This window comes from Salvelinus sp. IW2-2015, linkage group LG3 (assembly GCF_002910315.2).
Source record: "Salvelinus sp. IW2-2015 linkage group LG3, ASM291031v2, whole genome shotgun sequence".
Classification (NCBI taxonomy): domain Eukaryota; kingdom Metazoa; phylum Chordata; class Actinopteri; order Salmoniformes; family Salmonidae; genus Salvelinus; species Salvelinus sp. IW2-2015.
Genome location: NC_036840.1, coordinates 3,747,842 through 3,769,922, shown reverse-complemented (window position 1 = coordinate 3,769,922; position 22,081 = coordinate 3,747,842). Strand labels below are relative to the sequence as shown.

The 22,081-nt window shown below is 43.6% G+C and overlaps 1 protein-coding gene across 2 annotated transcripts in view; it reads right to left on the bottom strand.

Moving 5' to 3' along the window:
- Positions 1-22,081, bottom strand: part of LOC111982618 (zinc finger transcription factor Trps1-like) — a 95,237-nt gene that overhangs the window by 15,547 nt on the left and 57,609 nt on the right. For both annotated transcript variants that reach the window (XM_024014212.2, XM_070433951.1), the window contains exons 3-4: positions 13,214-14,277; positions 6,132-7,345 (exon numbers count right to left, since the gene is read on the bottom strand). In XM_024014212.2, coding sequence (XP_023869980.1) covers positions 6,132-7,345; positions 13,214-14,277 — 2,278 coding nt within the window. The remainder of the gene's footprint in view (positions 1-6,131; positions 7,346-13,213; positions 14,278-22,081) is intronic.

Genomic DNA, 22,081 nt, shown 5'->3' with positions numbered 1-22,081 from the left:
TATGCACTACTGATGGTATGGCACTACTTGGATGCATGCACTGCTGATGGCAATATGGCAATCTGAATGGTATGGGCAATACTGATGGAACATGGCACTACTGATGTATGCACTACTGATGGTATGGCACTACTGATGGTATGGCACTACTGATGCATATGGCAATGCTGATGGTATGAAGCTAATGGTATGACACTACTGATGGTATGGAATACTGATGTTATGGCACTACTGAGGTTGTATGGCACTACTGATGAATGGCACTACTGAGGTATGGCACTACTGATGATATGGCACCACTGATGGTATGGCACTACTGATGGTATGGCACTACTGATGGTATGCACTACTGATGGTATACTAATGGCACTACTAGATGGTATGGCCACTACTGATGGTATGGCCCTACTGATAGGTAATGCCACTACTGATGTATGGCACCACTGATGTATACACTACGATGGCGCCCTACTGATGGATATGGACACTACTTGATGACATGGCACTACTTGATGGTATGGCACTACTGATGGTATGACACTTACTGATGGTATGACAATACTGAGGTTTCCTATGGTAGCACTACTGATGGTAAATGGCCAAACTACTGATGAAAGGTAATGCACACGACAGATGAAAACAATTATGGCAACCAGTTCACTGATGGTATGGCACTACTGATGGTATGGCACTACTGATGGTATGACACTACTGATGGTAGTTGGCACTACTGATTCGTATGGCACGTGCTGATGGAATATAGGCACTGCTTGATGGATATGGCACTACTGATGGAATAATATGCACTCTACTAATTCTGGTTCATTATGGCCACCCTATACTGTCGTAATGGTATCGCATTACTGATCCCGCCGCCGGGTATGGCCGACTGACTGATGAGACTGATTGTGCCTGGCCTACTTATTCTGAAAATTGGAAATGTTCTAATTGCCATCTACTAAGTGTCATGTGGCCATATATGGGGCGCCCACTAGCTGAGTGGGAGACGGCGCTCCTACTATTGAGCACTTTTACTATTGGATTTCAGTTGCACTACATAAGGATGCTAAGACACTCACAAGATGTGCTGGCCTCAGCTGGGTCCTCGGTTCCTGTTGTCATGGTATTGACACTATACTTGTCATCAGGGCCTTCTCATTCATTTGACCACCTTCACCTTTGCGCAGAGTACAGCGATCAGACATGGAATCTCATGACCCTTCACCTTGCTCATGGATGCTAGTGAGGCACTGCTGATGGCGTATAATAGAGTAGTGACACAACTTATGGATCGGTGGTATGGACACTAGCTGATGGTTAGCTTATTGCGTCCTGTCACTGCGTGATTGCACTATCTGATCGTGGTCCATCTGCTCGTGCTTTATATCCTAGTACTGGTATGGATATGGCGCCCCTCACTCGCTGGTATGCACTCTGATGAAGATATGAGCTAACCTCACTGCATGGCCTCTTCTATTATTGGTTATATGCACACATCTACTGATTGGGTTTTAAGTAGTTGTGATGGACCTTGGTACTACTCCTGAGTTGGTGATTAGTTCGACCATGCAAGGCCTGATTCAACGCCATATGGAGACACTTATCCTCACATTGAATGACAATACTGATGGCAGAACTATGTTGATATGACACATTACTAGTGGATGGACTGACTTCGACACTAACTAGCTGGTGAATTATGTTGATAATGACCCACTACTTAAGATGATTATTTGCGGCTGCAATCTATGCACTAACTGTGCGCAGCGCGAGTTAATTGCCTAGTAGGCTCTACTTCCTTGGATGAGGGCTTCTCTACTTAGATAGTTATGACTCTTACTGAGTGGGCCTTATAGACACTACACCCTGCTATGAATTGGACTGCAAACAATATCTTAGATTGCCTATGACACTACTCTGCATGGAGCCCATACGGAGCCACTACTATGGTGTGGCACTAGCTGATGGCGGCTTTAATGAGCTCTAGCTATTCTGGTACTGGCGTCCTTTATGACCCACTCTACTGAGTTGTATGACACTACTGATTGGAGATATGGACACTACTGATGTAAATGACAATACTGATGTTATGACACTACTGATGGTACGACACTACTGATGGTATAGCACTACTGATGGGAATATGGCACTAACTGAGGGCTATGCACTACTGATGGTATGAACACTACTGATGACATGGCACTACTGATGGTATGACACTACTGATGACATGGCACTACTGATGCTATGGCACCATTGTACTCAATGTGATTGGAGTATCTGCACTCTCTGTAAAATACATTCAAATGCTTTTATAGATTTTTTTACAATAAACAGGTGTTTGGGGCTAAAAAATCAATGTCTGTGTCAGTAAAAGTATTGAGTGGATGTAATTTGTGCGCTATGAAATGAAACTCCCTTAGCTATGCACTAGTGAACGCACTCAATACTGGGTATTTTACGAGGGTCTGGTCGGCAGACGCGGAGCTGTGAGGTGAACTGGACTGAATCCCACCAGTGTGACGGACAGATCCCCCTGACATCACAGAGGAAATGGAAACTCTGGCCCAGCACGACTGGTAACTGGGCTGCCGGTGCCCCTCTCCCTGAGGAGTAGGAGGAGGGGGAGGAGGGAGCTGGAAGGGTTTCCCTAACCCTGTAGACTGTATAGATAGAAGCAAACAAGGGAGTGATGGTCTAGGACTGGGGGGTCTGAGCTGGAGAGACTAGGGGTAAAACATGGTTTAATTTAACCTTTATTTAACTCGGCAAGTCAGTTAAGAACAAATTCTTATTTACAATGACAGCCTAGGAACAGTGGGTTAACTACCTTGTTCAGGGGCAGAACGACAGATTTTTACATTATCAGCTTGGGGATTCGATCTAGCAACCATTCACCCCTACAGTGAGGACTGAGCTGGACTTTGTCTAGAGAGGTGAACATTTTAAAAGCATTGCAGAAAATCAGCCTTCAACAAGTGATAGGTTAATCAGTGAGATTGAAATAATCACACTTACAAAGACTACTAAATAAGTAAAAAAAGCCAAACTAAAAGTTAATAACCGAAGAAAAGGGCAAGCTTTATAAATATGTTTCCCCTGACCATCTGGCTAACTCAGTATGAATACGTTTCCCCTGACCTGCTGGCTAACTCAGTATGAATACGTTTCCCCTGACCTGCATGGCTAACTCAGTATGAATACGTTTCCCCTGACCTGCTGGCTAACTCAGTATGAATACGTTTCCCTGACCTGCTGGCTAACTCAGTATGAATACGTTTCCCCTGACCCGCTGGAACTCAGTATGAATAGTATTCCCTGACCCGCTGGCTAACTCAGTATGAGTACGTATCCCCTGACCCGCTGGCTAACTCAGTACGAATACGTTTCCCCTGACCTGCTGCTAACTCAGTGTGAGTACGTATCCCCTGACCTGTTGCTAACTCAGTACGAATACGTTTCCCCTGACCTGTTGGCTAACTCAGTACGAATACGTTTCCCCTGACCATCTGGCTAACTCAGTACGAATACGTTTCCCCTGACCTGCTGGCTAACTCAGTATGAATACGTATCCCCTGACCTGCTGGCTAACTCAGTATGAATACGTATCCCCTGACCTGCTGGCTAACTCAGTATGAATACGTTTCCCCTGACCTGCTGGCTAACTCAGTACGAATACGTTTCCCCTGACCTGCTGGCTAACTCAGTATGAATACGTTCTCCCCTGACCTGCTGGCTAACTCAGTATGAGTGCGATCCCCTGACCTGCTGGCTAACTCAGTACGAATACGTTTCCCTGACCTGCTGGTAACTCAGTATGAGTACGTTCCCCTGACCTGCTGGCTAACTCAGTACGAATACGTTCCCCTGACCTGCTGGCTAACTCAGTATGAGTACGTATCCCCTGACCTGCTGGCTAACTCAGTACGAATACGTATCCCCTGACCGCTGTGCTAACTCAGTATGAGTACGTATCCCCTGACCCGCTGGCTAACTCAGTATGAATACGTTTCCCCTGACCTGCTGGCTAACTCAGTATGAATACGTTTCCCCTGACCTGCTGGCTAACTCAGTACGAATAGTTTCCCCTGACCTGCTGTCCTAACTCAGTATAAAATACGTTCCCCTGACATCTGGCTAACTCAGTATGAATACGTTTCCCTGACCTCTGGCTAACTCAGTATGAATACGTTTCCCTGACCTGCTGGCTAACCAGTACGAATACGTTTCCCTGACTCTGCGCTAACTCAGTATAATACGTTTCCCTGACCATTGGCTAACTCAGTATGAATACGTTTTCCCCTGACCATCTGGCTAACTCAGTATGAAATACGTTTCCCCTGCCATCTGGCTAAACTCAAGTATGAATACGTTTCCCCTGACCTATCTGCTAACTCAGTATGAATACGTTTCCCCTGACCATCTGGCTAACTCCAGTATGAGTACGTTTCCCCTGACCATCTGGTAACTCAGTATGAATAGTTTCCCTGACCATCTGGCTAACTCAGTATGAGTACGTTTCCCCTGACCATCTGGCTAACTCAGTATGGAGTACGTTCCCCTGACCATCTGGCTAACTCAGTATGAGTACGTTTCCCCTGACCATCTGGCTAACTCAGTATGAGTACGTATCCCCTGACCATCTGGCTAACTCAGTATGAATATGTTTCCCCTGACTCAGTGTAGAATCATCTAATATATCCCGAGAAGACACGGTTTGTTGCATTTATACCCACCTATTGATTTCTCAGCGCTCTGGCGCTGTATCTGTAAAAGCTTCAAGTGGACATATGGATCAAGCTACTGCACAAGACTCACATCTATCAATACATTCCAAAACAGCCGAATCTAAACAGGCGGCTGAGCTGAAACAGAATGTAATTGGTTTAATGTAATTGGTTTAATGTAATTGGTTTAATGTAATTGGTTTAATGTAATTGATATCTTATGTGGAGGTATTACAGAGTGCAATAGAGTGCAATTCCTGATTTCAGTGGCAGTTATCTTAAGTGGCAGTTGTCCTCAGACAAACACACATGCACACAAGCAGGCATGCACGCATGCATAGACACATGCATACACACACACAAACAAACACGCACCCAAACACACGGATCCACACCTGCCAAAGGCAAGACTAAATCTAAACCCACAAAGGGGTTACAGAATTACCTGACTTTAAACAATTCACTATTGATTCCCTAAAGTTGATTAACTGCATGTACTGTGTGTGACTGTGCAAGTCTGTTGTTCATTATAAGCAAAACTGGATTTACTTATTCAACGTCACAAAAACAGATAATCTCATAACCCTAAATTGAACTAAGAACAATGTCAACAATGCTTACACTAGCTGGATTCTAGCACTGAGCCATGATGCATGATACCATACTAAACTAACATTATTACCAATGATACTCAGGTTTTCAATTGGAAGCTGAACCAAACCTTAAAAGTCCATTGTACCACTTGTCAACCTCATATTCATTATATCGAGCACCATACCAATGTGTACATATGTCAAAATGGTGTGTTTACTGTATGTTCTATGGTTAAGAAGATAAGAAGAACGGTCCTAAAGAATGTATTTTTCCAAACCTTTAACTACTCGACCGGTCGACTAACTACAACATGTGAGCAACAAGAGAGCATTGAGTAAAAGGGGACATCACAATGAGTTCCTAGAAGTTCTACTGAGTTCCAAGGAGTTCCAAGGACTTCCAAGGAGTTCCAAGGTGTTCTACGGAGTTCTAAGGAGTTCCAATGAGTTTCAAGGAGTTCCAAGGAGTTCTAAGGAGTTCTAAGGAGTTCCAATGAGTTTCAAGGAGTTCCAAGAAGTTCTAAGGAGTTCCAATGAGTTCTAATGAGTTCTAAGGAGTTCTAATGAGTTCTAAGGAGTTATAAGGAGTTCTAAGGAGTTCCAATGAGTTTTAAGGAGTTCCAAGGAGTTCTAAGGAGTTCAAATGAGTTCTAAAGAGTTCTAAAGAGTTCTAAGGAGTTCAAATCAGTTCTAAGGAGTTCTAAGGAGTTCCAATGCGTTCCAAGGAGTTCCAAGAATTCTGCACATGTATTATAATTTGTCTTTCTAATAACATTCTAACTCCAACTCAACTCAACTTCCCACTACTCACCTGTAGTGACGGAAGATCTCCTCCTCCACATCTGTGATGAAATGGCACTTGGTGCATGAGTGCTCCCCGTGAGGGCCCTTAGGGGCCGAGTACCTCCCCATTTCAGCTCCCTCCTGCTCGGGTTTGACCTCCAGCACGCCGTGGGTGGCATGGACGCTGTCGTAGTGCAGCAGAAGCAGGTCGATGTCGCTGGTGGCGTAGGGACACTGGTCACACAGGTGGGTGACGCTGGGCCTGGGAGTTGGGGAGCTACCCTGGGGGGATAGCTGGAGGAAAAGGAGGACGCAGTGGGAGCATGCACTCTTCCTGCAAGCAAACGGGTAGGAGATCTCCCCCAGGTGCTTCTCAGGGCTGCAGAGGCCGCGCGGGCAGAACGGGCAGTGCTTGATGGTGCATTTGTGGATGCTGTGGGCCTGCTGGTAGTGGCGGAGCAGAGGCGCCACTACAATAACCTCAGGCCCGTGGTTCATGGAGTAGCGGAAGTCACAGAACTGGCAGTTGTAGCTGGTCACCACCGTCTCCGAGTCCGTTGCGCCCATCGAGCCACTCGTTCCTGTCTTGTCTTTCCTCCGGCTATGGGGGTCTCTCTCTCCGTCCCTGGATTTGCTGCTCCATCGCTCCCTCTTGGCTGGGCTGCCCTCCCTGGTCCCCCCTCCTCCTCCTCCAGGTTGTCGGTGTCTCTTCTCATAATGCTCCAGGAGGCGTTGTGAGCTGGGCGACTCACAGCTGAAGTTGCAGTATTTACACCAGTAATAGGCCAACACTGTGGCGCCGCCGTCGGACCCCGTACAGCCAGGCGAGTCTGTGGCCCTGTCGTCGGCCCCCGTCCAGCCAGGGGAGTCTGTGGCCCTGTCGTCGGCCCCCGTCCTGCCCGGCGAGTCTGTGGTGTGGATGGGGACGGAGTAGCCAGCCACCGAGTCGTCCTCCGCACGGACCGCGACCCGGTCCTCCCACTTTCCCGGTTCCGCCCCCTCCACGCCACCACCCCGTGTCACATAGTTCCCCTTCCTTTCCGAGGGCTTGTCGTCGTTCGGCAGCGGCGGGGGCTGGGACTTCATCTTGTTGGGGTGGGCAGAAAGGAAGTGTTGCTCCAGCTCCACTGAGGAGCTTCCCATGTAGGTGAAGTTACAGAACTTGCAGCGGAAGTACTTGGTGTTTCCCTGACAGTCCGGAGTCTTCCTCCCGATGCCGATGAAGGTATCTCCCAGCGTCACCTGGAGCACAATGAGGAAAGAAACTTCTGTAACTCATGTTGATTATGCATTTTACTTGAATTTATTTCCTTTCTTCCCCTGATTTACTTTTATCTTATGTTTTCCTTCGTGTTATTTGTAATTTGTTATTTGTAAGAATTTGTAAAAAATGTATAAATAATCTACTCTTTATTTTTGTAATAAATATTTGAAAGAGCTCCACGCAATTTTTATTTGTCTTTTAAGTCTGATCATATTGTTTTCTATTTTTTCTTGTGTGCAAATATATATATATATATATATTTGAATATAAACAGAGACATGTGTGAGTCAGTCACACAGACACTGAAAAAAAAACTAATGACATCACCCACCCAGACAATAAGCTACGCGAAAAGGCCATGATACCAGGAAGGAAGATAAAAGCGTATGATCTATATAATCTATTATCTATATCTACAGAGAGGTATAGCTCCGTTTAGAATGGTTTTTCAGATTAATTGAATTGAGCAGATAAGGAGATGTTAAGGATCAATCTAGAACACCTGGGGTAAGAGCAGCTGATAGAACAATCTAGAACACCTGGGGTAAGAGCAGCTGATAGATCAAACTAGAACACCTGGGGTAAGAGCAGCTGATAGATCAACTAGAACACCTGGGTAAGAGCAGCTGATAGATCAAACATAGAACACCTGGGTAAGAGCACAGCTGACAGATCAAACTAGAACACCTGGGTAAGAGCAGCTGATAGAACAATCTAGAACACCTGGGTAAGAGCAGCTGACAGATCAAACTAGAACACCTGGGTAAGAGCAGCTGACAGATCAAACTAGAACACCTGGGGTAAGAGCAGCTGACAGATCAAACTAGAACACCTGGGTAAGAGCAGCTGAATAGATCAAACTAGAAACACCTGGGTAAGAGCAGCTGATAGAACAATCTAGAACACCTGGGGTAAGAGCAGCTGATAGAACAAACTAGAACACCTGGGGTAAAGAGCAGCTGATAAACATCTAAGAACACCTGGGGTAAGAGCAGCTGACAGATCAAACTAGAACACCTGGGGTAAGAGCAGCTGACAGATCAATCTAGAACACGCTGGGTACAGAGCCAGCTGATAGAACAATCTAGAACACCTGAGGTAAGAGCAGCTGCTTTATATGGTAAGACGTGCTGTATAACAATGTCTATTAGACATGATCAAATATGAATTCCCTCGTGTTATTAAAGAAGAGAAGTGGCAAACTTGAGATCGTTTTGATGATCAAGTTGACAATGCAGCCAACCAGAAGCAGTGTGATAGAACGAAGGGGTTTATATCAGAATACTACTAAAGAAACACCTGTTCCCTAATAATACACAACAAATCCAATCTCTATTTCCAAGTATTTCCGATGCTTGTGCAAGCGTGAACATCGAGAGTGCCTGGCAGGGATCCAGCAGGCAAGGTTGTTGTCTAGTAAGCGCAACAAAACCYAACCAACCTTGCAATCGAACATGTTCCCTGAATTTCAACAACCTACACACCATGACCTCCAAGTCTCCAACAAACGGCTCAAATCGGAAACATAAGTGTTGCTGTGTGAAATATCCCGGAYCCAGAGACGTTCTATAATGGGAAGGTTATCCAGTGTGTGTAAGAGGGAGGTCTTGATCCTGGTGTGCGGTTAAAGCAGCCTGGTGTTATTTTCTAGACGATGAGAAATGACTTTTAATCCCAACCCCCATCCCCGTAGAAGGCCTTTTGCCTTTTGGTAAATAAAAATGTGTTGTTAACTGACTTGCCTAGTTAAATGAAGGTTAAGTAAAATAAAATCTAAATAAAAAGACTAAAACAGAGTGGGTCTCTCCTAAAACTGCCTGAAGAGATTAGCTACATACACCATTTATTATATGACTGGTCTACACAGTCAAGCCAAATGTCCTCTGAAATATTAGCAATAAAATAAATACAATGAAATACCAGAAGATGTCTACGATGGAATGATATATAAATGTATAAAACATTTAGTATTTTAACACAGTTTGGGGATTTTAAGTGGGGGAAAATGGAGCTTGTCTTACATGAGGGATTGTCATAAATGACATAATTGACTGTACTTTGTTGCGATTTTGCAACAGTACAATGCAGTACTACTACAGTCCTATGAAGTCCTACTACAGTCCTATGAAGTCTGTTCTTCTCTGTCTTCTGAATGCAGTGAGACTATCTACTCTGAGATCAGTGGGTAGAGTCTTACTGTGCCTCGCCAACGTCTCCAGAGTCCAGAGACTTTAAAGTGTCATTAGACCAGAGCAGCATCACAAGATTATAATATCATATTTAAAAATGATAAAGTGATATCCGCAGGCTCTCTCAGAGTGTACATGTGCAGTAGGCTAAAAATAAACGTTCACCCATAACGTTGACTTGGGTGTGGAATGGTACGCATCCCAAAAAAATAACAATATGCAAAAAGTCTGTCTGGTCAGGTATTCACTGGGATTTTCTTCTCACAGACACATATACACACAAATACTCCCCTCACACACACACACACACACACACACACACACACGCCAACACACACACAAACATGACGTGACCATTAGAGAGAGAGAAGAAAGGTGACAGCCATACCAACACATCAGCCCACTTAGTTCGAGACAGTCTGAATATTTCAAGGAGGAAAACAACGTTAGAGGTAGAATAATTACAATCTGTGGTGGGCTAAAAGGCCAAATGGCCCTGCCTGCTGTATGATATGGCATTAAGAGGCCCAGACCCCGGGACAAACTCACCTCATTTACAAGGAACACTAGAGTTAAATGCACCACTCGAATTGTAAACATGACATTGTTGAAGTGGAGGGAGAAACCGCATGCAGTGAAAGCTGTGCAGATAAATGGCTCTGACATCTGTTCATTACCCCTCGTTTAAAATAAATCGAGTTCCCTGTTTTCAGTGGCTCCCTCTCCCTTCCCTACAATCTTTTCTCCCTTTTCATTGGGTAATGAGAAATGAGCAGCCTTCGATGTTACTGCATGGAAAAMTCCCACTAGGGGATGAAAACAGAACAGTGTTTATGACTGTATTACATTTTTTTTTATTTTTTTTATAATGACAATATTAGAACCCGGAGACATCCAATTGATATGGATAGCGAGACAAAGATTGCTAGAAATCATTTCAACCAGAGGCTGGTAATGGCTCCGAGTCATGTACGGCCCTTTTCTTTTTAGATCATATGTTTAAGACTCCCAAACAGTGCACATACTGTACGGTCCATGTGTGCAATATTTGTTTGGCAGGCATTCCCTTAGTACAATATAAACGTTTATTTCTGTACACAAGGAAATCGCTAAATGGTTGTGCCACTTTACAAATTAACCTGTGACGCCAATAAAATAAATCACACACAAAAATGATGAGAAAAGCTTTCAAAACAACAAATAACTAACAAATACAAATAAGATGGATGTAGCTATATTTTGAAGAGTTATACATCATCAATTTAATAACTCATAGAGTGATAGAAATAGTCCTACAACCTAAAACCATATTTATAAATCATTCCTGGTCAATACTAAACTATTAAATTAGCTAAGAAGTACACACCATTTTACAAATAAGCTCAACTAAAAAACAGTGAGTAACATAGCAATTTATTCTCTAGGTCAAAAAACATTCGCTCAGACTGCCCACAATACGCTATTACAAAATGGAGGGTCATAAAATAGTTATTTTTATGGACGTGTAGTCCATGAACACAATGTTTCAGGTTGGGATGTACAGTTGAAGTCGGAAGTTTATATACATTTAGGTTGGAGTCATTAAAAATTGTTTATCAACCACTCCACAAATTTCTTGTMAACAAACTATATTTTTGGCAAGTCGGTTAAGACAACTACTTTGTGCATGACACAAGTAATTTTTCCAACAACTGTTTACAGACAGATTATTTCACTGTATCACAATTCCAGTGGGTCAGAAGTTTACATACACTAAGATGACTGTGCCTTTAAACAGCTTGGAAAATTGCAGAAAATTATGTCATGGCTTTAGAAGCTTCTGATAGGCTAATTGACATAATTTGAGTCAATTGTAGGTGTACCTGTGGATGTATTTCAAGGCCTACCTTCAAACTCAGTGCCTTTTTGCTTGACATCATGGGAAATTCTAAAGAAAATTAGCCAAGACCTCAGAAAAACAATTTAGACCTCCACAAGTCTGGTTCATCCTTGGAGCAATTTCCAAACGCCTGAAGGTACCACGGTCATCTGTACAAACAATAGTACGCCAAGTATTAAAACACCCATGGGACCACGCAGCTGTCATAACCGCTCAGGAAGGCAGACCGCGTTCTTTCTCCTAGAGATGAACGTACTTTGGGTGCGAAAGTGCAAATCAATTCAGAACAACAGCAAAGGACCTTGGTGAAAGATGCTGGAGTAAAGGTAAAAAGTATCTATATCCACAGGTAAAACGAGTTCCTATAATCGACATAACCTGAAAAGGCCGCTCAGGCAAGGTACGAGAGCCACTGGCTCCAAAACCGCCATAGAAAAGCCAGGACTACGGTTGCACTCACAATGGGACAAAGCTCGCTACTTTTTGGAGAAATGTCCTCTGTGTCTGATGCAACAAAATAAGAACGTGTTTTGGCCATAATGCCATTCATTAGTGTTTTGGAGGAAAAAAGGGGGAGGCTTAAAAAGCCGAGAACAACCATCCAACCGGTGAAGCACGGGGTTGTGCAGCATCATTGTGTGGGGTGCTTTGCTTCAGGAGGATGGTTGCACTTCACAAAAATAGATGTCATCATGAGGTAGAAAATTGATGTGGATATATGAAGAACATCTCAAGACATCAGTGCAGGAAAGTTAAAAGCTTGTGTCGCAGAATGGGCTTCCAAAATGGACAATTGACCCCCAAGCATACTTCCAAAGTTTGTGAGGAAAATTGGTCTTAAGGGACAACAAAGTCAAAGGTATTGGGTGCCATCACCAAAGCCCTGACCTCAATCCTATAGAAACTGTGTGGGCAGAACTGAAAAAGTGTGTGCGGGCATGGAGGCCTACAAACCTGACTCAGTTACACCAGCTCTGTCAGGAGGAATGGGACAAAATTCACCCAACTTATTGTGGGAAGCTCGTGGAAGGCTACCCGAAACGTTTGACCCAAGTTAAACAATTTAAAGGAAATGCTACCAAATACACTCATTGAGTGTATGTAAACTTCTGACCCACTGGGAATGTAATGAAAGAAATAAAAGCTGAAATAAATCATTCTCTCTACTATTATTCTGACATTTCACATTCTTAAAATAAAGTGGTGATCCTAACTGACCTAAGACAGAGACTTTTTAATAAGATTAAATGTCAGGAATTGTGAAAAACTGAGTTTAAATGTATTTGGCWAAGGTGTATGTAAACTTCCAACTTCAACTGTATTTATTACAGTGATAAAAACGACTACACTTCCCATGAGGCCTCTCTCCATGGGTGTCCAGTTACTTTGATGACTCAAATGTCCTACTAAGAGACAAGTCTCAAACCCCGGCTGGCCTGGGTTTCAATGCAGATAATGGTTGAGTTCCTGCAGACTACATTGCAGACGCATGCCAGATCTTACAACGCCTGGAAAGCTATTCACAACATATCAGCTAACCACATCATATGATATAGCAATCTGATGACCGACTGCACAGTCAATGATGTGGCACGCAACCATTGGTTGACGCAATACAACGCCTGGGCATCTAGTCGAGTAGGAACTGTACTGTTATACAGTACTACTGATGGGTGATTCTGGTACCTTTCAGTAGTTATGAAAGACAAACAGACAACCACTAACCAACGCACTGTTGAATGCCAACAAACTTTCTTTCAGGTGCAGAGCATATTTACCTGCACGTCGTAGGTGCCATTAAGTAAGAAGCGTGGAGACCCTGTAGAGTCCAGTGGTGCCCCGGTCAGGGCGGTGTAGGACGGGGGCCGTGTAGTGTCTTTGGCGTGTTGGCTCTGTGGGGAGAAGCCCACCATGTTGTGCAGGGCCAGTATCTTAGTGTCCAGCTCTGCGTCCTGCCGCGTGCGGTTGTGCAGGCCCAGGTGGTATTTCCGATAGTGCTTGATCAGGTCCGTGGGGTCGTTCCCGTAGTAACCGTACCCACAGATGTTGCACTTGAAGTCCTGCAGTTTGGGAGAGCAGGCCCCCAGGGGGCTGGGCGTGATGTTCTCGGCCCCCTCGCCTGCCCCCCTATGTGGGTGGAGGGGGCGTAGCAAGGGGTTTCCAGAGCCCTCCACCCCATCCTGGTGGACTGAGATCCCCCCTGTTGGGCTGTAGGAGTGGTCCTTGTCCTCCCCGTTACTGGTGAAGCCCTGGATGATGACGCCCCTCCCTCGGGCGCCCAGCAACAACCCCTCCCTGACACCCACCCTTTCTCCCCCTCCTCTCTCCCCGGCATTCCCCAGCAGCAGCTCCCCCGCCGGGCTGCGTGCCTGTCTCCCGTCCCCATCATCTGGTTCTGATCTGGGCGGAGACAGAGACACAGCCCCGTCGGGCCCGGCCCAGGATGGGAGCGCCGGCAGATCTGAGTCTGTCACCTCATGGCAGGGGAAGGACGCTACATTTCCTCCCTTCTTGTGGCTGGGGTAATTAAAGACAGGCCTGTCGGTGTTGACTGCCGCGGCTGTTCCCACTCCTCCGCCGCCCCTCCCTCCTCCGTCCCGCTTGATGGAGCCTGAGACGGAGCCCGGGGAGGAAGAGGAGTCCTCCTGCTCGTCTGGGACTGGCACGTGGGCCCGGCCTAGTTCGGCCGGCAGCAGCCCGTCGGCACCGTTGGGCTCTGAAGACCGGCTCCCGGCACTGTCCTCGCTATCCGGCCCGGTGGCTTCCGCGGCCAGAGCCTCACCTTCTCCTTCTTCCTCACCGCCGAAGCTTCTCAAAGGGGGGTTCTTTTTCCTCACCATATCTGCAGGCAGGCAGCACAGACAGACAGACAGAATGTTTTAGTGTCACACTTCCTTGAAGCCAATAGGTATATTAAAACAATAGAGGAATAAGGTATATTATACATATGAAGAAAAAATAGGATATTATTAAAAACATTAGATGGAATCGGCGTATTATGAAACATAGAAAAGAAATAGGTTAATGATTTAAAATATAAGGCGAAAATAGGTATATTAACATAAGAGGAGGAATAGGATATATTAAACATAGTCAGATAGGTATCTAAAACATACAGGAATAGGCTATACTAAACAATAGAGGGATATGTATGATTAAACACATAGAAGGAATAAGGTATATTAAAACATTAGAGGAACACGGTAATAATTAACAAATTATAAGGCGAATTACAGGTATATGTAAAACCAATATGAGGGCAATAGGTATATTGAAAACATTTCTTTTTAAAAAACGAGGAATAAGGGTATTTATTTAAACAATAAGAGGAATCAGGTATATTAACAGTATAAGGGAATTACGGGTAATATTAAATATAGCAGGAATTACGGTATTATTTAAACCATAGAGGAATAGGCTATATGGTAAAACATTAGAGGGGACAAGGTGTCATATTAAACATTAGAGGAATAGGGTATATTAAAACAATAGAGGGAATAGGTATAATTGTAAATATAGAGGGATTAGGGTTATAATTTAGAAATTTAGCAGGAATTAAAGGTATAGTAAACATAAGAAGGAATAATTGTATTATTAAATATAGAGGTGAATACGGTAAATATTAAATAATAGAGGGAATAAAGGGTATACTTAAATATAAGAGGAATGAAGGCTATATTAAAACATGGAAAGGGAATAGGTACTATAAAGTATCAGAGCAATAGGTTATATTAAACCTAGTAAGGGAATAGGTATAGTTCACAATTACGAGGAAGATGAGTATATACATTAACTAAGGCAACTGGTATATTAACCATAGCAGGAATAGGTATATTAAAGATAGAGGAATAGGTATATTAACAAAATAGAATAGATAGGCTATTTAAACATAGAGGAATAGGTATACTTAAACATAGAGGAACAGGTATATTAAACATAAGAGGAATAGGTATATTAAATATAGAGGAATTAGGTATATGTAAAATAGAGGAATAGGTATATAAAACATAGAGGAATAGGTATATCATAAACATAGAGGATAAAGGTTATTATGAAAATATAGAGGAAAGGCTATATTAAAATTTACAGGAATAGGGTATATGTAAACATAGAGGATATAGGTATATTAAACATAGAAGAATAATGGTATATTAACATAGAGGAATATGGTATATATAAAATTAATGGGAATATGTATATTAAAATAGAGGAATAGGTATATATTATAAAATGAGGACTATAGGATCTATTTTAAACATAGTAGGAATAGGTATATTAAACATAGAGAGGAATAGGTATATTAAATATAAGGGAATAGGATATTAAAACATAGCAGGAAATAGGTATATTAAACATGAATCAGTTAATAGGTGATATTAAAACATAGCGGGAAATAGGTATATTAAATATAGCAGGAATAGGCATATGATTAAAACGTAGTAAGAAGACGGTATAGCTTAAAACATTAACAGGAATAAATGTATATTAAACATAGAGGAATATGTATATTAAACATAGAGGAATAGACTCCCCATGTAACTGCATGCCACGGCTGAGGGAAAATGATTAAGTGAACTGGATCTCTATTCAAGAACCACATCAATTGAAGGCTGTACCAAATAAGATGGAGACAGTGGTAGTTTAGCTCTCTCTCTCTCTCTCTCTCTCTCATAAAAACTTTCAAGTTCCTCCACTAACAAAGCAAAAAAAATAGGTCTTTTTTTGTACAACTTAAAACAATGGCGGCCGTTCAGCTCCTCCTCTATAACCAGTAACAACACCAGTTGCTGAACGTTGTTGATGACATTTTGATCAGTAAAACCTGTGTGCCTGTAGTTAATGATAAGGCTTGTGAAGTGGCAGCCAAAGTAGTCGAATATTAAGTTATAAGGAATGCAGAAAGTGATCATAGTGTTGGATTACTGTCCATGTGTATGTCTAGCAGAGAACGGGGACGAAATAAAACAAACCATTAAGTCGGATTTGCTACGGTACAAACTGAATGAAATGAATTTGTAGGACGGAGGGGATCAGCATGAGAGCAATTTTCAGTTTGTTTCTGTGTGTGTGTGTGTGTGTGTGTGTGTGTGTGTGTGTGTGTGTGTGTGTGTGTGTGTGTGTTGTGTGGTCTTGGTGTATGTGTTGGTCCGTTGCTGTGTGTGGTGTTGTGGTGTGTCGTGTGGTCAGTGGTGAGTTGTGATTGTAGTGATGTGTGTGTGTCTAAGTTCACTAAAACCCAATTCTCTCCATCCACGGGAGCTAAGAATTCCTCATAATGCCAGTCTCATTTCTTCTCCAGTGAAACATATGGAGAGTCATTTCCTAATTTAGGTTGTAAATAAAATTAGTATTAAATAAAGCACTGTATGTTTGTAATGCCTCAACCAGTGTTCATAAAAGCTACAGGAAAAATGTGAAGCAACAGCTCCAACCGACATGTCACCAGTTACCCTGTTTCAATCACTACCAAGTCCCTGTTGGATCTCTACCATCATTCTGCCACAACTGGAATTTACAACTACAAAAGCATGTTATTAATCAAAATAAATGAATTAACTTGATTAATCAACAATGAAACCAGAATAATTGGCCTAGTGTTTAAAATGCATTATTTTTAACTTGTTCTCTGGGTCTATGACTTCAATGCAGCAGAAACACACTTTTAATAAACGGCTTACAATCCGCTACCAGCAGACTTTGACCCCGAAAACTGACACTTACAAGAGTTGAAATTAAACTGGCCTGAAAACTATGGGGATTGTGTAAATTTGTCCCAGAGTTTGGAATGGCTTTCTCATGGCCTCATTATCGAATCACACCCCTCGAAATGGCTTGCAATCATTAACCTCTCTGAAAATTTGCCCAAAGGCTAACTCAAAAATATTACACAAGAAAGAGAGTGTACCTGACGCATGTCAGCCCGGCGAGGAGCTGACATGGAGCGGGGAAAAGGTTATCAAGCAAACAATGGAATCGTCATTCAACAACAAATCAATGTTTCACTATAGTCAAAGTAAGGAAAATGACAGCTAATCTGTGTTCAGAAGAATACCAGACTACTAGTGGGTAACAAAATAGTCCCTCTCATCCCACCCCCACGCGGAGCAGAAGAATCGTCGGGATTTCTACTTTCAATAAACTTCGGATCAATGTAAACCCTCCAAAAATGTTGATATCATCCTTAATCACATCTCAGACAAAATAATCTTCTAAAGCACTGTTCATTACCCAGAAGCATTGTGTCTAGCTCTTTTGTAATATCACCAGGAAGCAGTGAGAGCAGAGCTTTAGTGGTTCCATACACGGCTCAAGTTCCTCAACAGAGGAGTGTGATTTAGCATGAAATGTCTCCCAACTCATAAAAGAGAAACGTTTTTATCCCTGATATGTCATACAATTACACTACAGGAAAAGGAGAACCGAGCACACCCCCATTCTCATCGACGAGGCTGCAGTAGAGCAGGTTGAGAGCTTCAAGTTCCTTGGTATCCATGTCACCAACAAACTATCATGGTCCAAGCACACCAAGACAGTCGTGAAGAGGTGACGACAAAGCCTATTCCCCATCGGGAGACTTAAAAGATTTGGCATGGGTCTTCAGATCCTCAAAAGGTTCTACAGCTGCACCATCGAGAGCATCCTGACTGGTTGCATCTCTGCCTGGTACGGCAATTGCTTGGCCTCTGACCGCAAGGCACTACAGAGGGTAGTGCGTACGGCCCAGTACATCARTGGGGCRAAGCTTCATTATTTTCAATTTTCATTTTTTTTTTWACTTATCTATTTTTTGCTTAACCCTTTTTTTTCTTAAGTTCTTAAAGCATTGCTGGTTACGGGCTTGTAAGTAAGCATTTCACGGTAAGCTCCACACCTGTTGTATTCGGCGCATGTGACAAATATGATTTGATTTGATCATTTTGCAGCACAATATCGTCACAGAAGCCACTGAAGATCAGCTTATTTCGCATTGCATGGTACAAATGAATTGTATGGTACAACTGAATTGGATGGTACAACTGAATTGGATGGTACAACTGAATTGTATGGTACAACTGAATTGGATGGTACAACTGAATTGTATGGTACAACTGAATTGGTGGTAACAACCTAGATTGTATGTACAACTGAATTGATGAAGGATGGTACAATACTGAATTGTGTATGGTACAACTGAATTGGATGGTACAACACTGAGAATTGTATGGTACAACTGAATTGTATGGTAAAAATTTAAAATGTATGGTACAACTGAATTGGATGGTTAAAATTTAAATGTAGGTACAACTGAATTGGATGGTACAACTGAATTGTATGGTAACAACTGAATTGTATGGTAACAACTGAAATGTGTATGGTAACAACTGAATTGTATGGTACAACCTGATTTGTATGCGTACACTGAATGTACAATAACTGGGTACAAACTGAAATGTATGGTACAACTGAACTGTATGGTACAACTGAATTGTATGGTAAAAATTAAATGTATGGTACAACTGAATTGGATGGTAAAATGTAAATGTATGGTACAACTGATTGTATGGTATCGAATACGTGAAACTGTGTATGGCTACAACTGGAATTATGGTACAACTGACTGGTACAACTGAATTGTATGGTAAAAAATTTAAATGTATCGGTACAACTGAACGGATGGAAAATTTATATGAGTGTACGGACAACTGAATTGTATGGTACAACTGAATTGTATGGTACATACTAGAAGGTAGTCAAATTTAAATGTATGGTACAACTGGAATTGTATGGTACAACTTGAATTTATGGTACAACTAAATTGCATGGTGCAACTGAATTGCATGGTACAACTGAATGTTGGTAAAATTTAAATGTATGGTAAAATTTAATTATATTGTTTATGGTAAAATTGAATTGTATTGGTAAAATTGAATTATGATTGTATGGTCAAATTGAATTGTAAGGTAAAATGCTTTGTGGGAGAAAATTAGCATCTCCGCTGAGCTAATAACAATAACATGCCTAGTGACGGAGCTGCGTGCGGCGAAGCAGAGAGAGAGAGCCCGCTGAGCTATAATCAATAACATGCCTAGTGATGGAGCTGCGTGCGGCGAAGCAGAGAGAGAGAGCCCGCTGAGCTATAATCGACATCGGAAGCAGGGGTAGAGAATAACATGCTAGTGACGGAGCTGCGTGCGGCGAAGCGGAGAGAGAGAGCCCGCTGAGCTATAATCAATAACATGCCTAGTGACGGAGCTGCGTGCGGCGAAGCGGAAGAGAGAGAGCCCGCTGAGCTATAATCAATAACATCGCCTAGTGACGGAGCTGCGGGGAAGCGGAGAGGAGAGCCCGCTGAGCTATAATCAATAACATGCCTAGTGACGGAGCTGCTGCGTGCGGCAAAGCGGCGAGAGAGAGAGAGAGCCCGCTGAGCTATAATCAATAACATGCCTAGACGGAGCTGCGTGCGGCGATGCGGCGAGAGAGAGAGAGAGACCCGCTGAGCTATAATCAATAACATGCCTAGTGACGGAGCTGCGTGCGGCAAAGCGGCGAGAGAGAGAGAGAGAGCCCGCTGAGCTATAATCAATAACATGCCTAGTGACGGAGCTGCGTGCGGCGATGCGGCGAGAGAGAGCCCGCTGAGCTATAATCAATAACATGCCTAGTGACGGAGCTGCGTGCGGCCAAAGCGGCGAGAGAGCCCGCTTCATCTCCTATTACATCTCCACCAGAAGAGGACTGGCCACCCCTCATAGCCTGGTTCCTCTCTAGGTTTCTTCCTAGGTTCGGCCTTTCTAGGGAGTTTTCCCTAGCCACCGTGGTTCTACATCTGCATTGCTTGCTGTTTGGGGTTTCAGGCTGGGTTTCTGTACAGCACTTTGTGACATCAGATGATGTAAGAAGGGTTTTTATAAATTAATTTGATTGATTGATACACCTCAGGAAGAGAGACACATCAGGCCCACCACAGTGAAATACACATACCACAGTGACATACACCACAGTGATATACACCACAGTGATACAACACCACAGTGACACACACACCACAGTGACACAAACAACCAGAGTGAATAAACACCACAAGTGATACACCACCACAGTGACAACACCACAGTGACACACACACAGTGATTACACACCCACAGTGATACACACCACAGTGTATACACACCACAGTGATACAACACCCAAACAGTGATACACACCACATTGATATACACCACAGTGATATACACCACAGTGATATACACCACAGTGATACACACCACAGTGATACACACCACAGTGAAAAACACCACAGTGACACACATGCTCATTTGTAACAAGGCAACACCATAACAAAATATGTCATCTTAAATGTCAAAGTAGGACGTCCTGTTTCATTACCTCCTCTCTCTCTCTCTTCTTCCCTCCCTCTGTAGGAGAAGCCTTGCTGGGTTATCCTTAGGACACGGATACCCGGCTCCTCTTCTCTCCCTTCCTTCCTTCCCCTTCCTCTGATGAAGTTTTTAGTGTGGCGGAAAATTTATGTTGTGGGACCCTGTCCCTCTCTCTCCCTCTCTCTCCATCCTCTGGCTCAATGTTCAGAGTGTTTTAGTTAGTGAAGCCTGGGCCAGGTGTTCAACATTAGCTTCAAGGCATTTCAGGCCTCTGTGATGTTTTTAGGTTAAAAGCATCAATCAGCAGCCTCCCAAGTGGCATAGCGGTCTAAGGCCCTGCGTCACTACAGACCGAGGTTCGAGCCCAGGCTGTGTTGCAGCTGGCCGTGACCGGGAGACCCATGAGGCGGTACACAATTGGCCATGCGTCGTCCGGGTTAGGGGAGGGTTTGGGCCGGCAGGGATTTCCTTGTCCCGTTGCGCTCTAGCGACTCCTGTGGCGGGCCGGGCGCAGTGCACGCTGACACGGTCGGCAGTTATACATTGGTTGGCTTCCGGGTTCAGCGGGCATTGTGTCAAGAAGCAGTGCGGCTTTGTTTCTTCCATCTATATTTCAATGTTGGGCGGTGGCACGTTAGCAAGTGGGGTGCACCGATTAGTGTCACCTCGTTAGTCAGTAGGTGTTACACCTGTGCTGGTTGCCATCTTGTTAGTGCGAATGTGTTACACCTGTGCTGGTTGCCATCTTGTTAGTGCGAATGTGTTTCACCTGTGCTGGTTGCCATCTTGTTAGTGCGAATGTGTTTCACCTGTGCTGGTTGCTGCCACTTGTTAGTGCGAATGTGTTTCACCTGTGCTGGTTGCCATCTTGTTAGTGCGAATGTGTTTCACCTGTGCTGGTTGCCATCTTGTTAGTGCGAATGTGTTTCACCTGTGCTGGTTGCCATCTTGTTAGTGCGAATGTGTTTCACCTGTGCTGGTTCCATCTTGTTAGTGCGAATGTGTTTCACCTGTGCTGGCCCAGTGATATTAAGAGTGGGCTGGCCCAGGTGTATTAGAGTGGCTGGCCCAGGTGATATTAAGAGTGGCTGGCCCAGGTGATATTAAGAGTGGCTGGCCCAGGTGATATTAAGAGTGGCTGGCCCAGGTGATATTAAGAGTGGCTGGCCCAGGTGATATTAAGAGTCGCTGGCCCAGGTGAATATTAAGAGTGGCTGGCCAGTGCTCCAGTTGTCTGGAGAGAGGTGCAGAGTTAACACCTTTAGTTGGCTCCCTATTTGATTC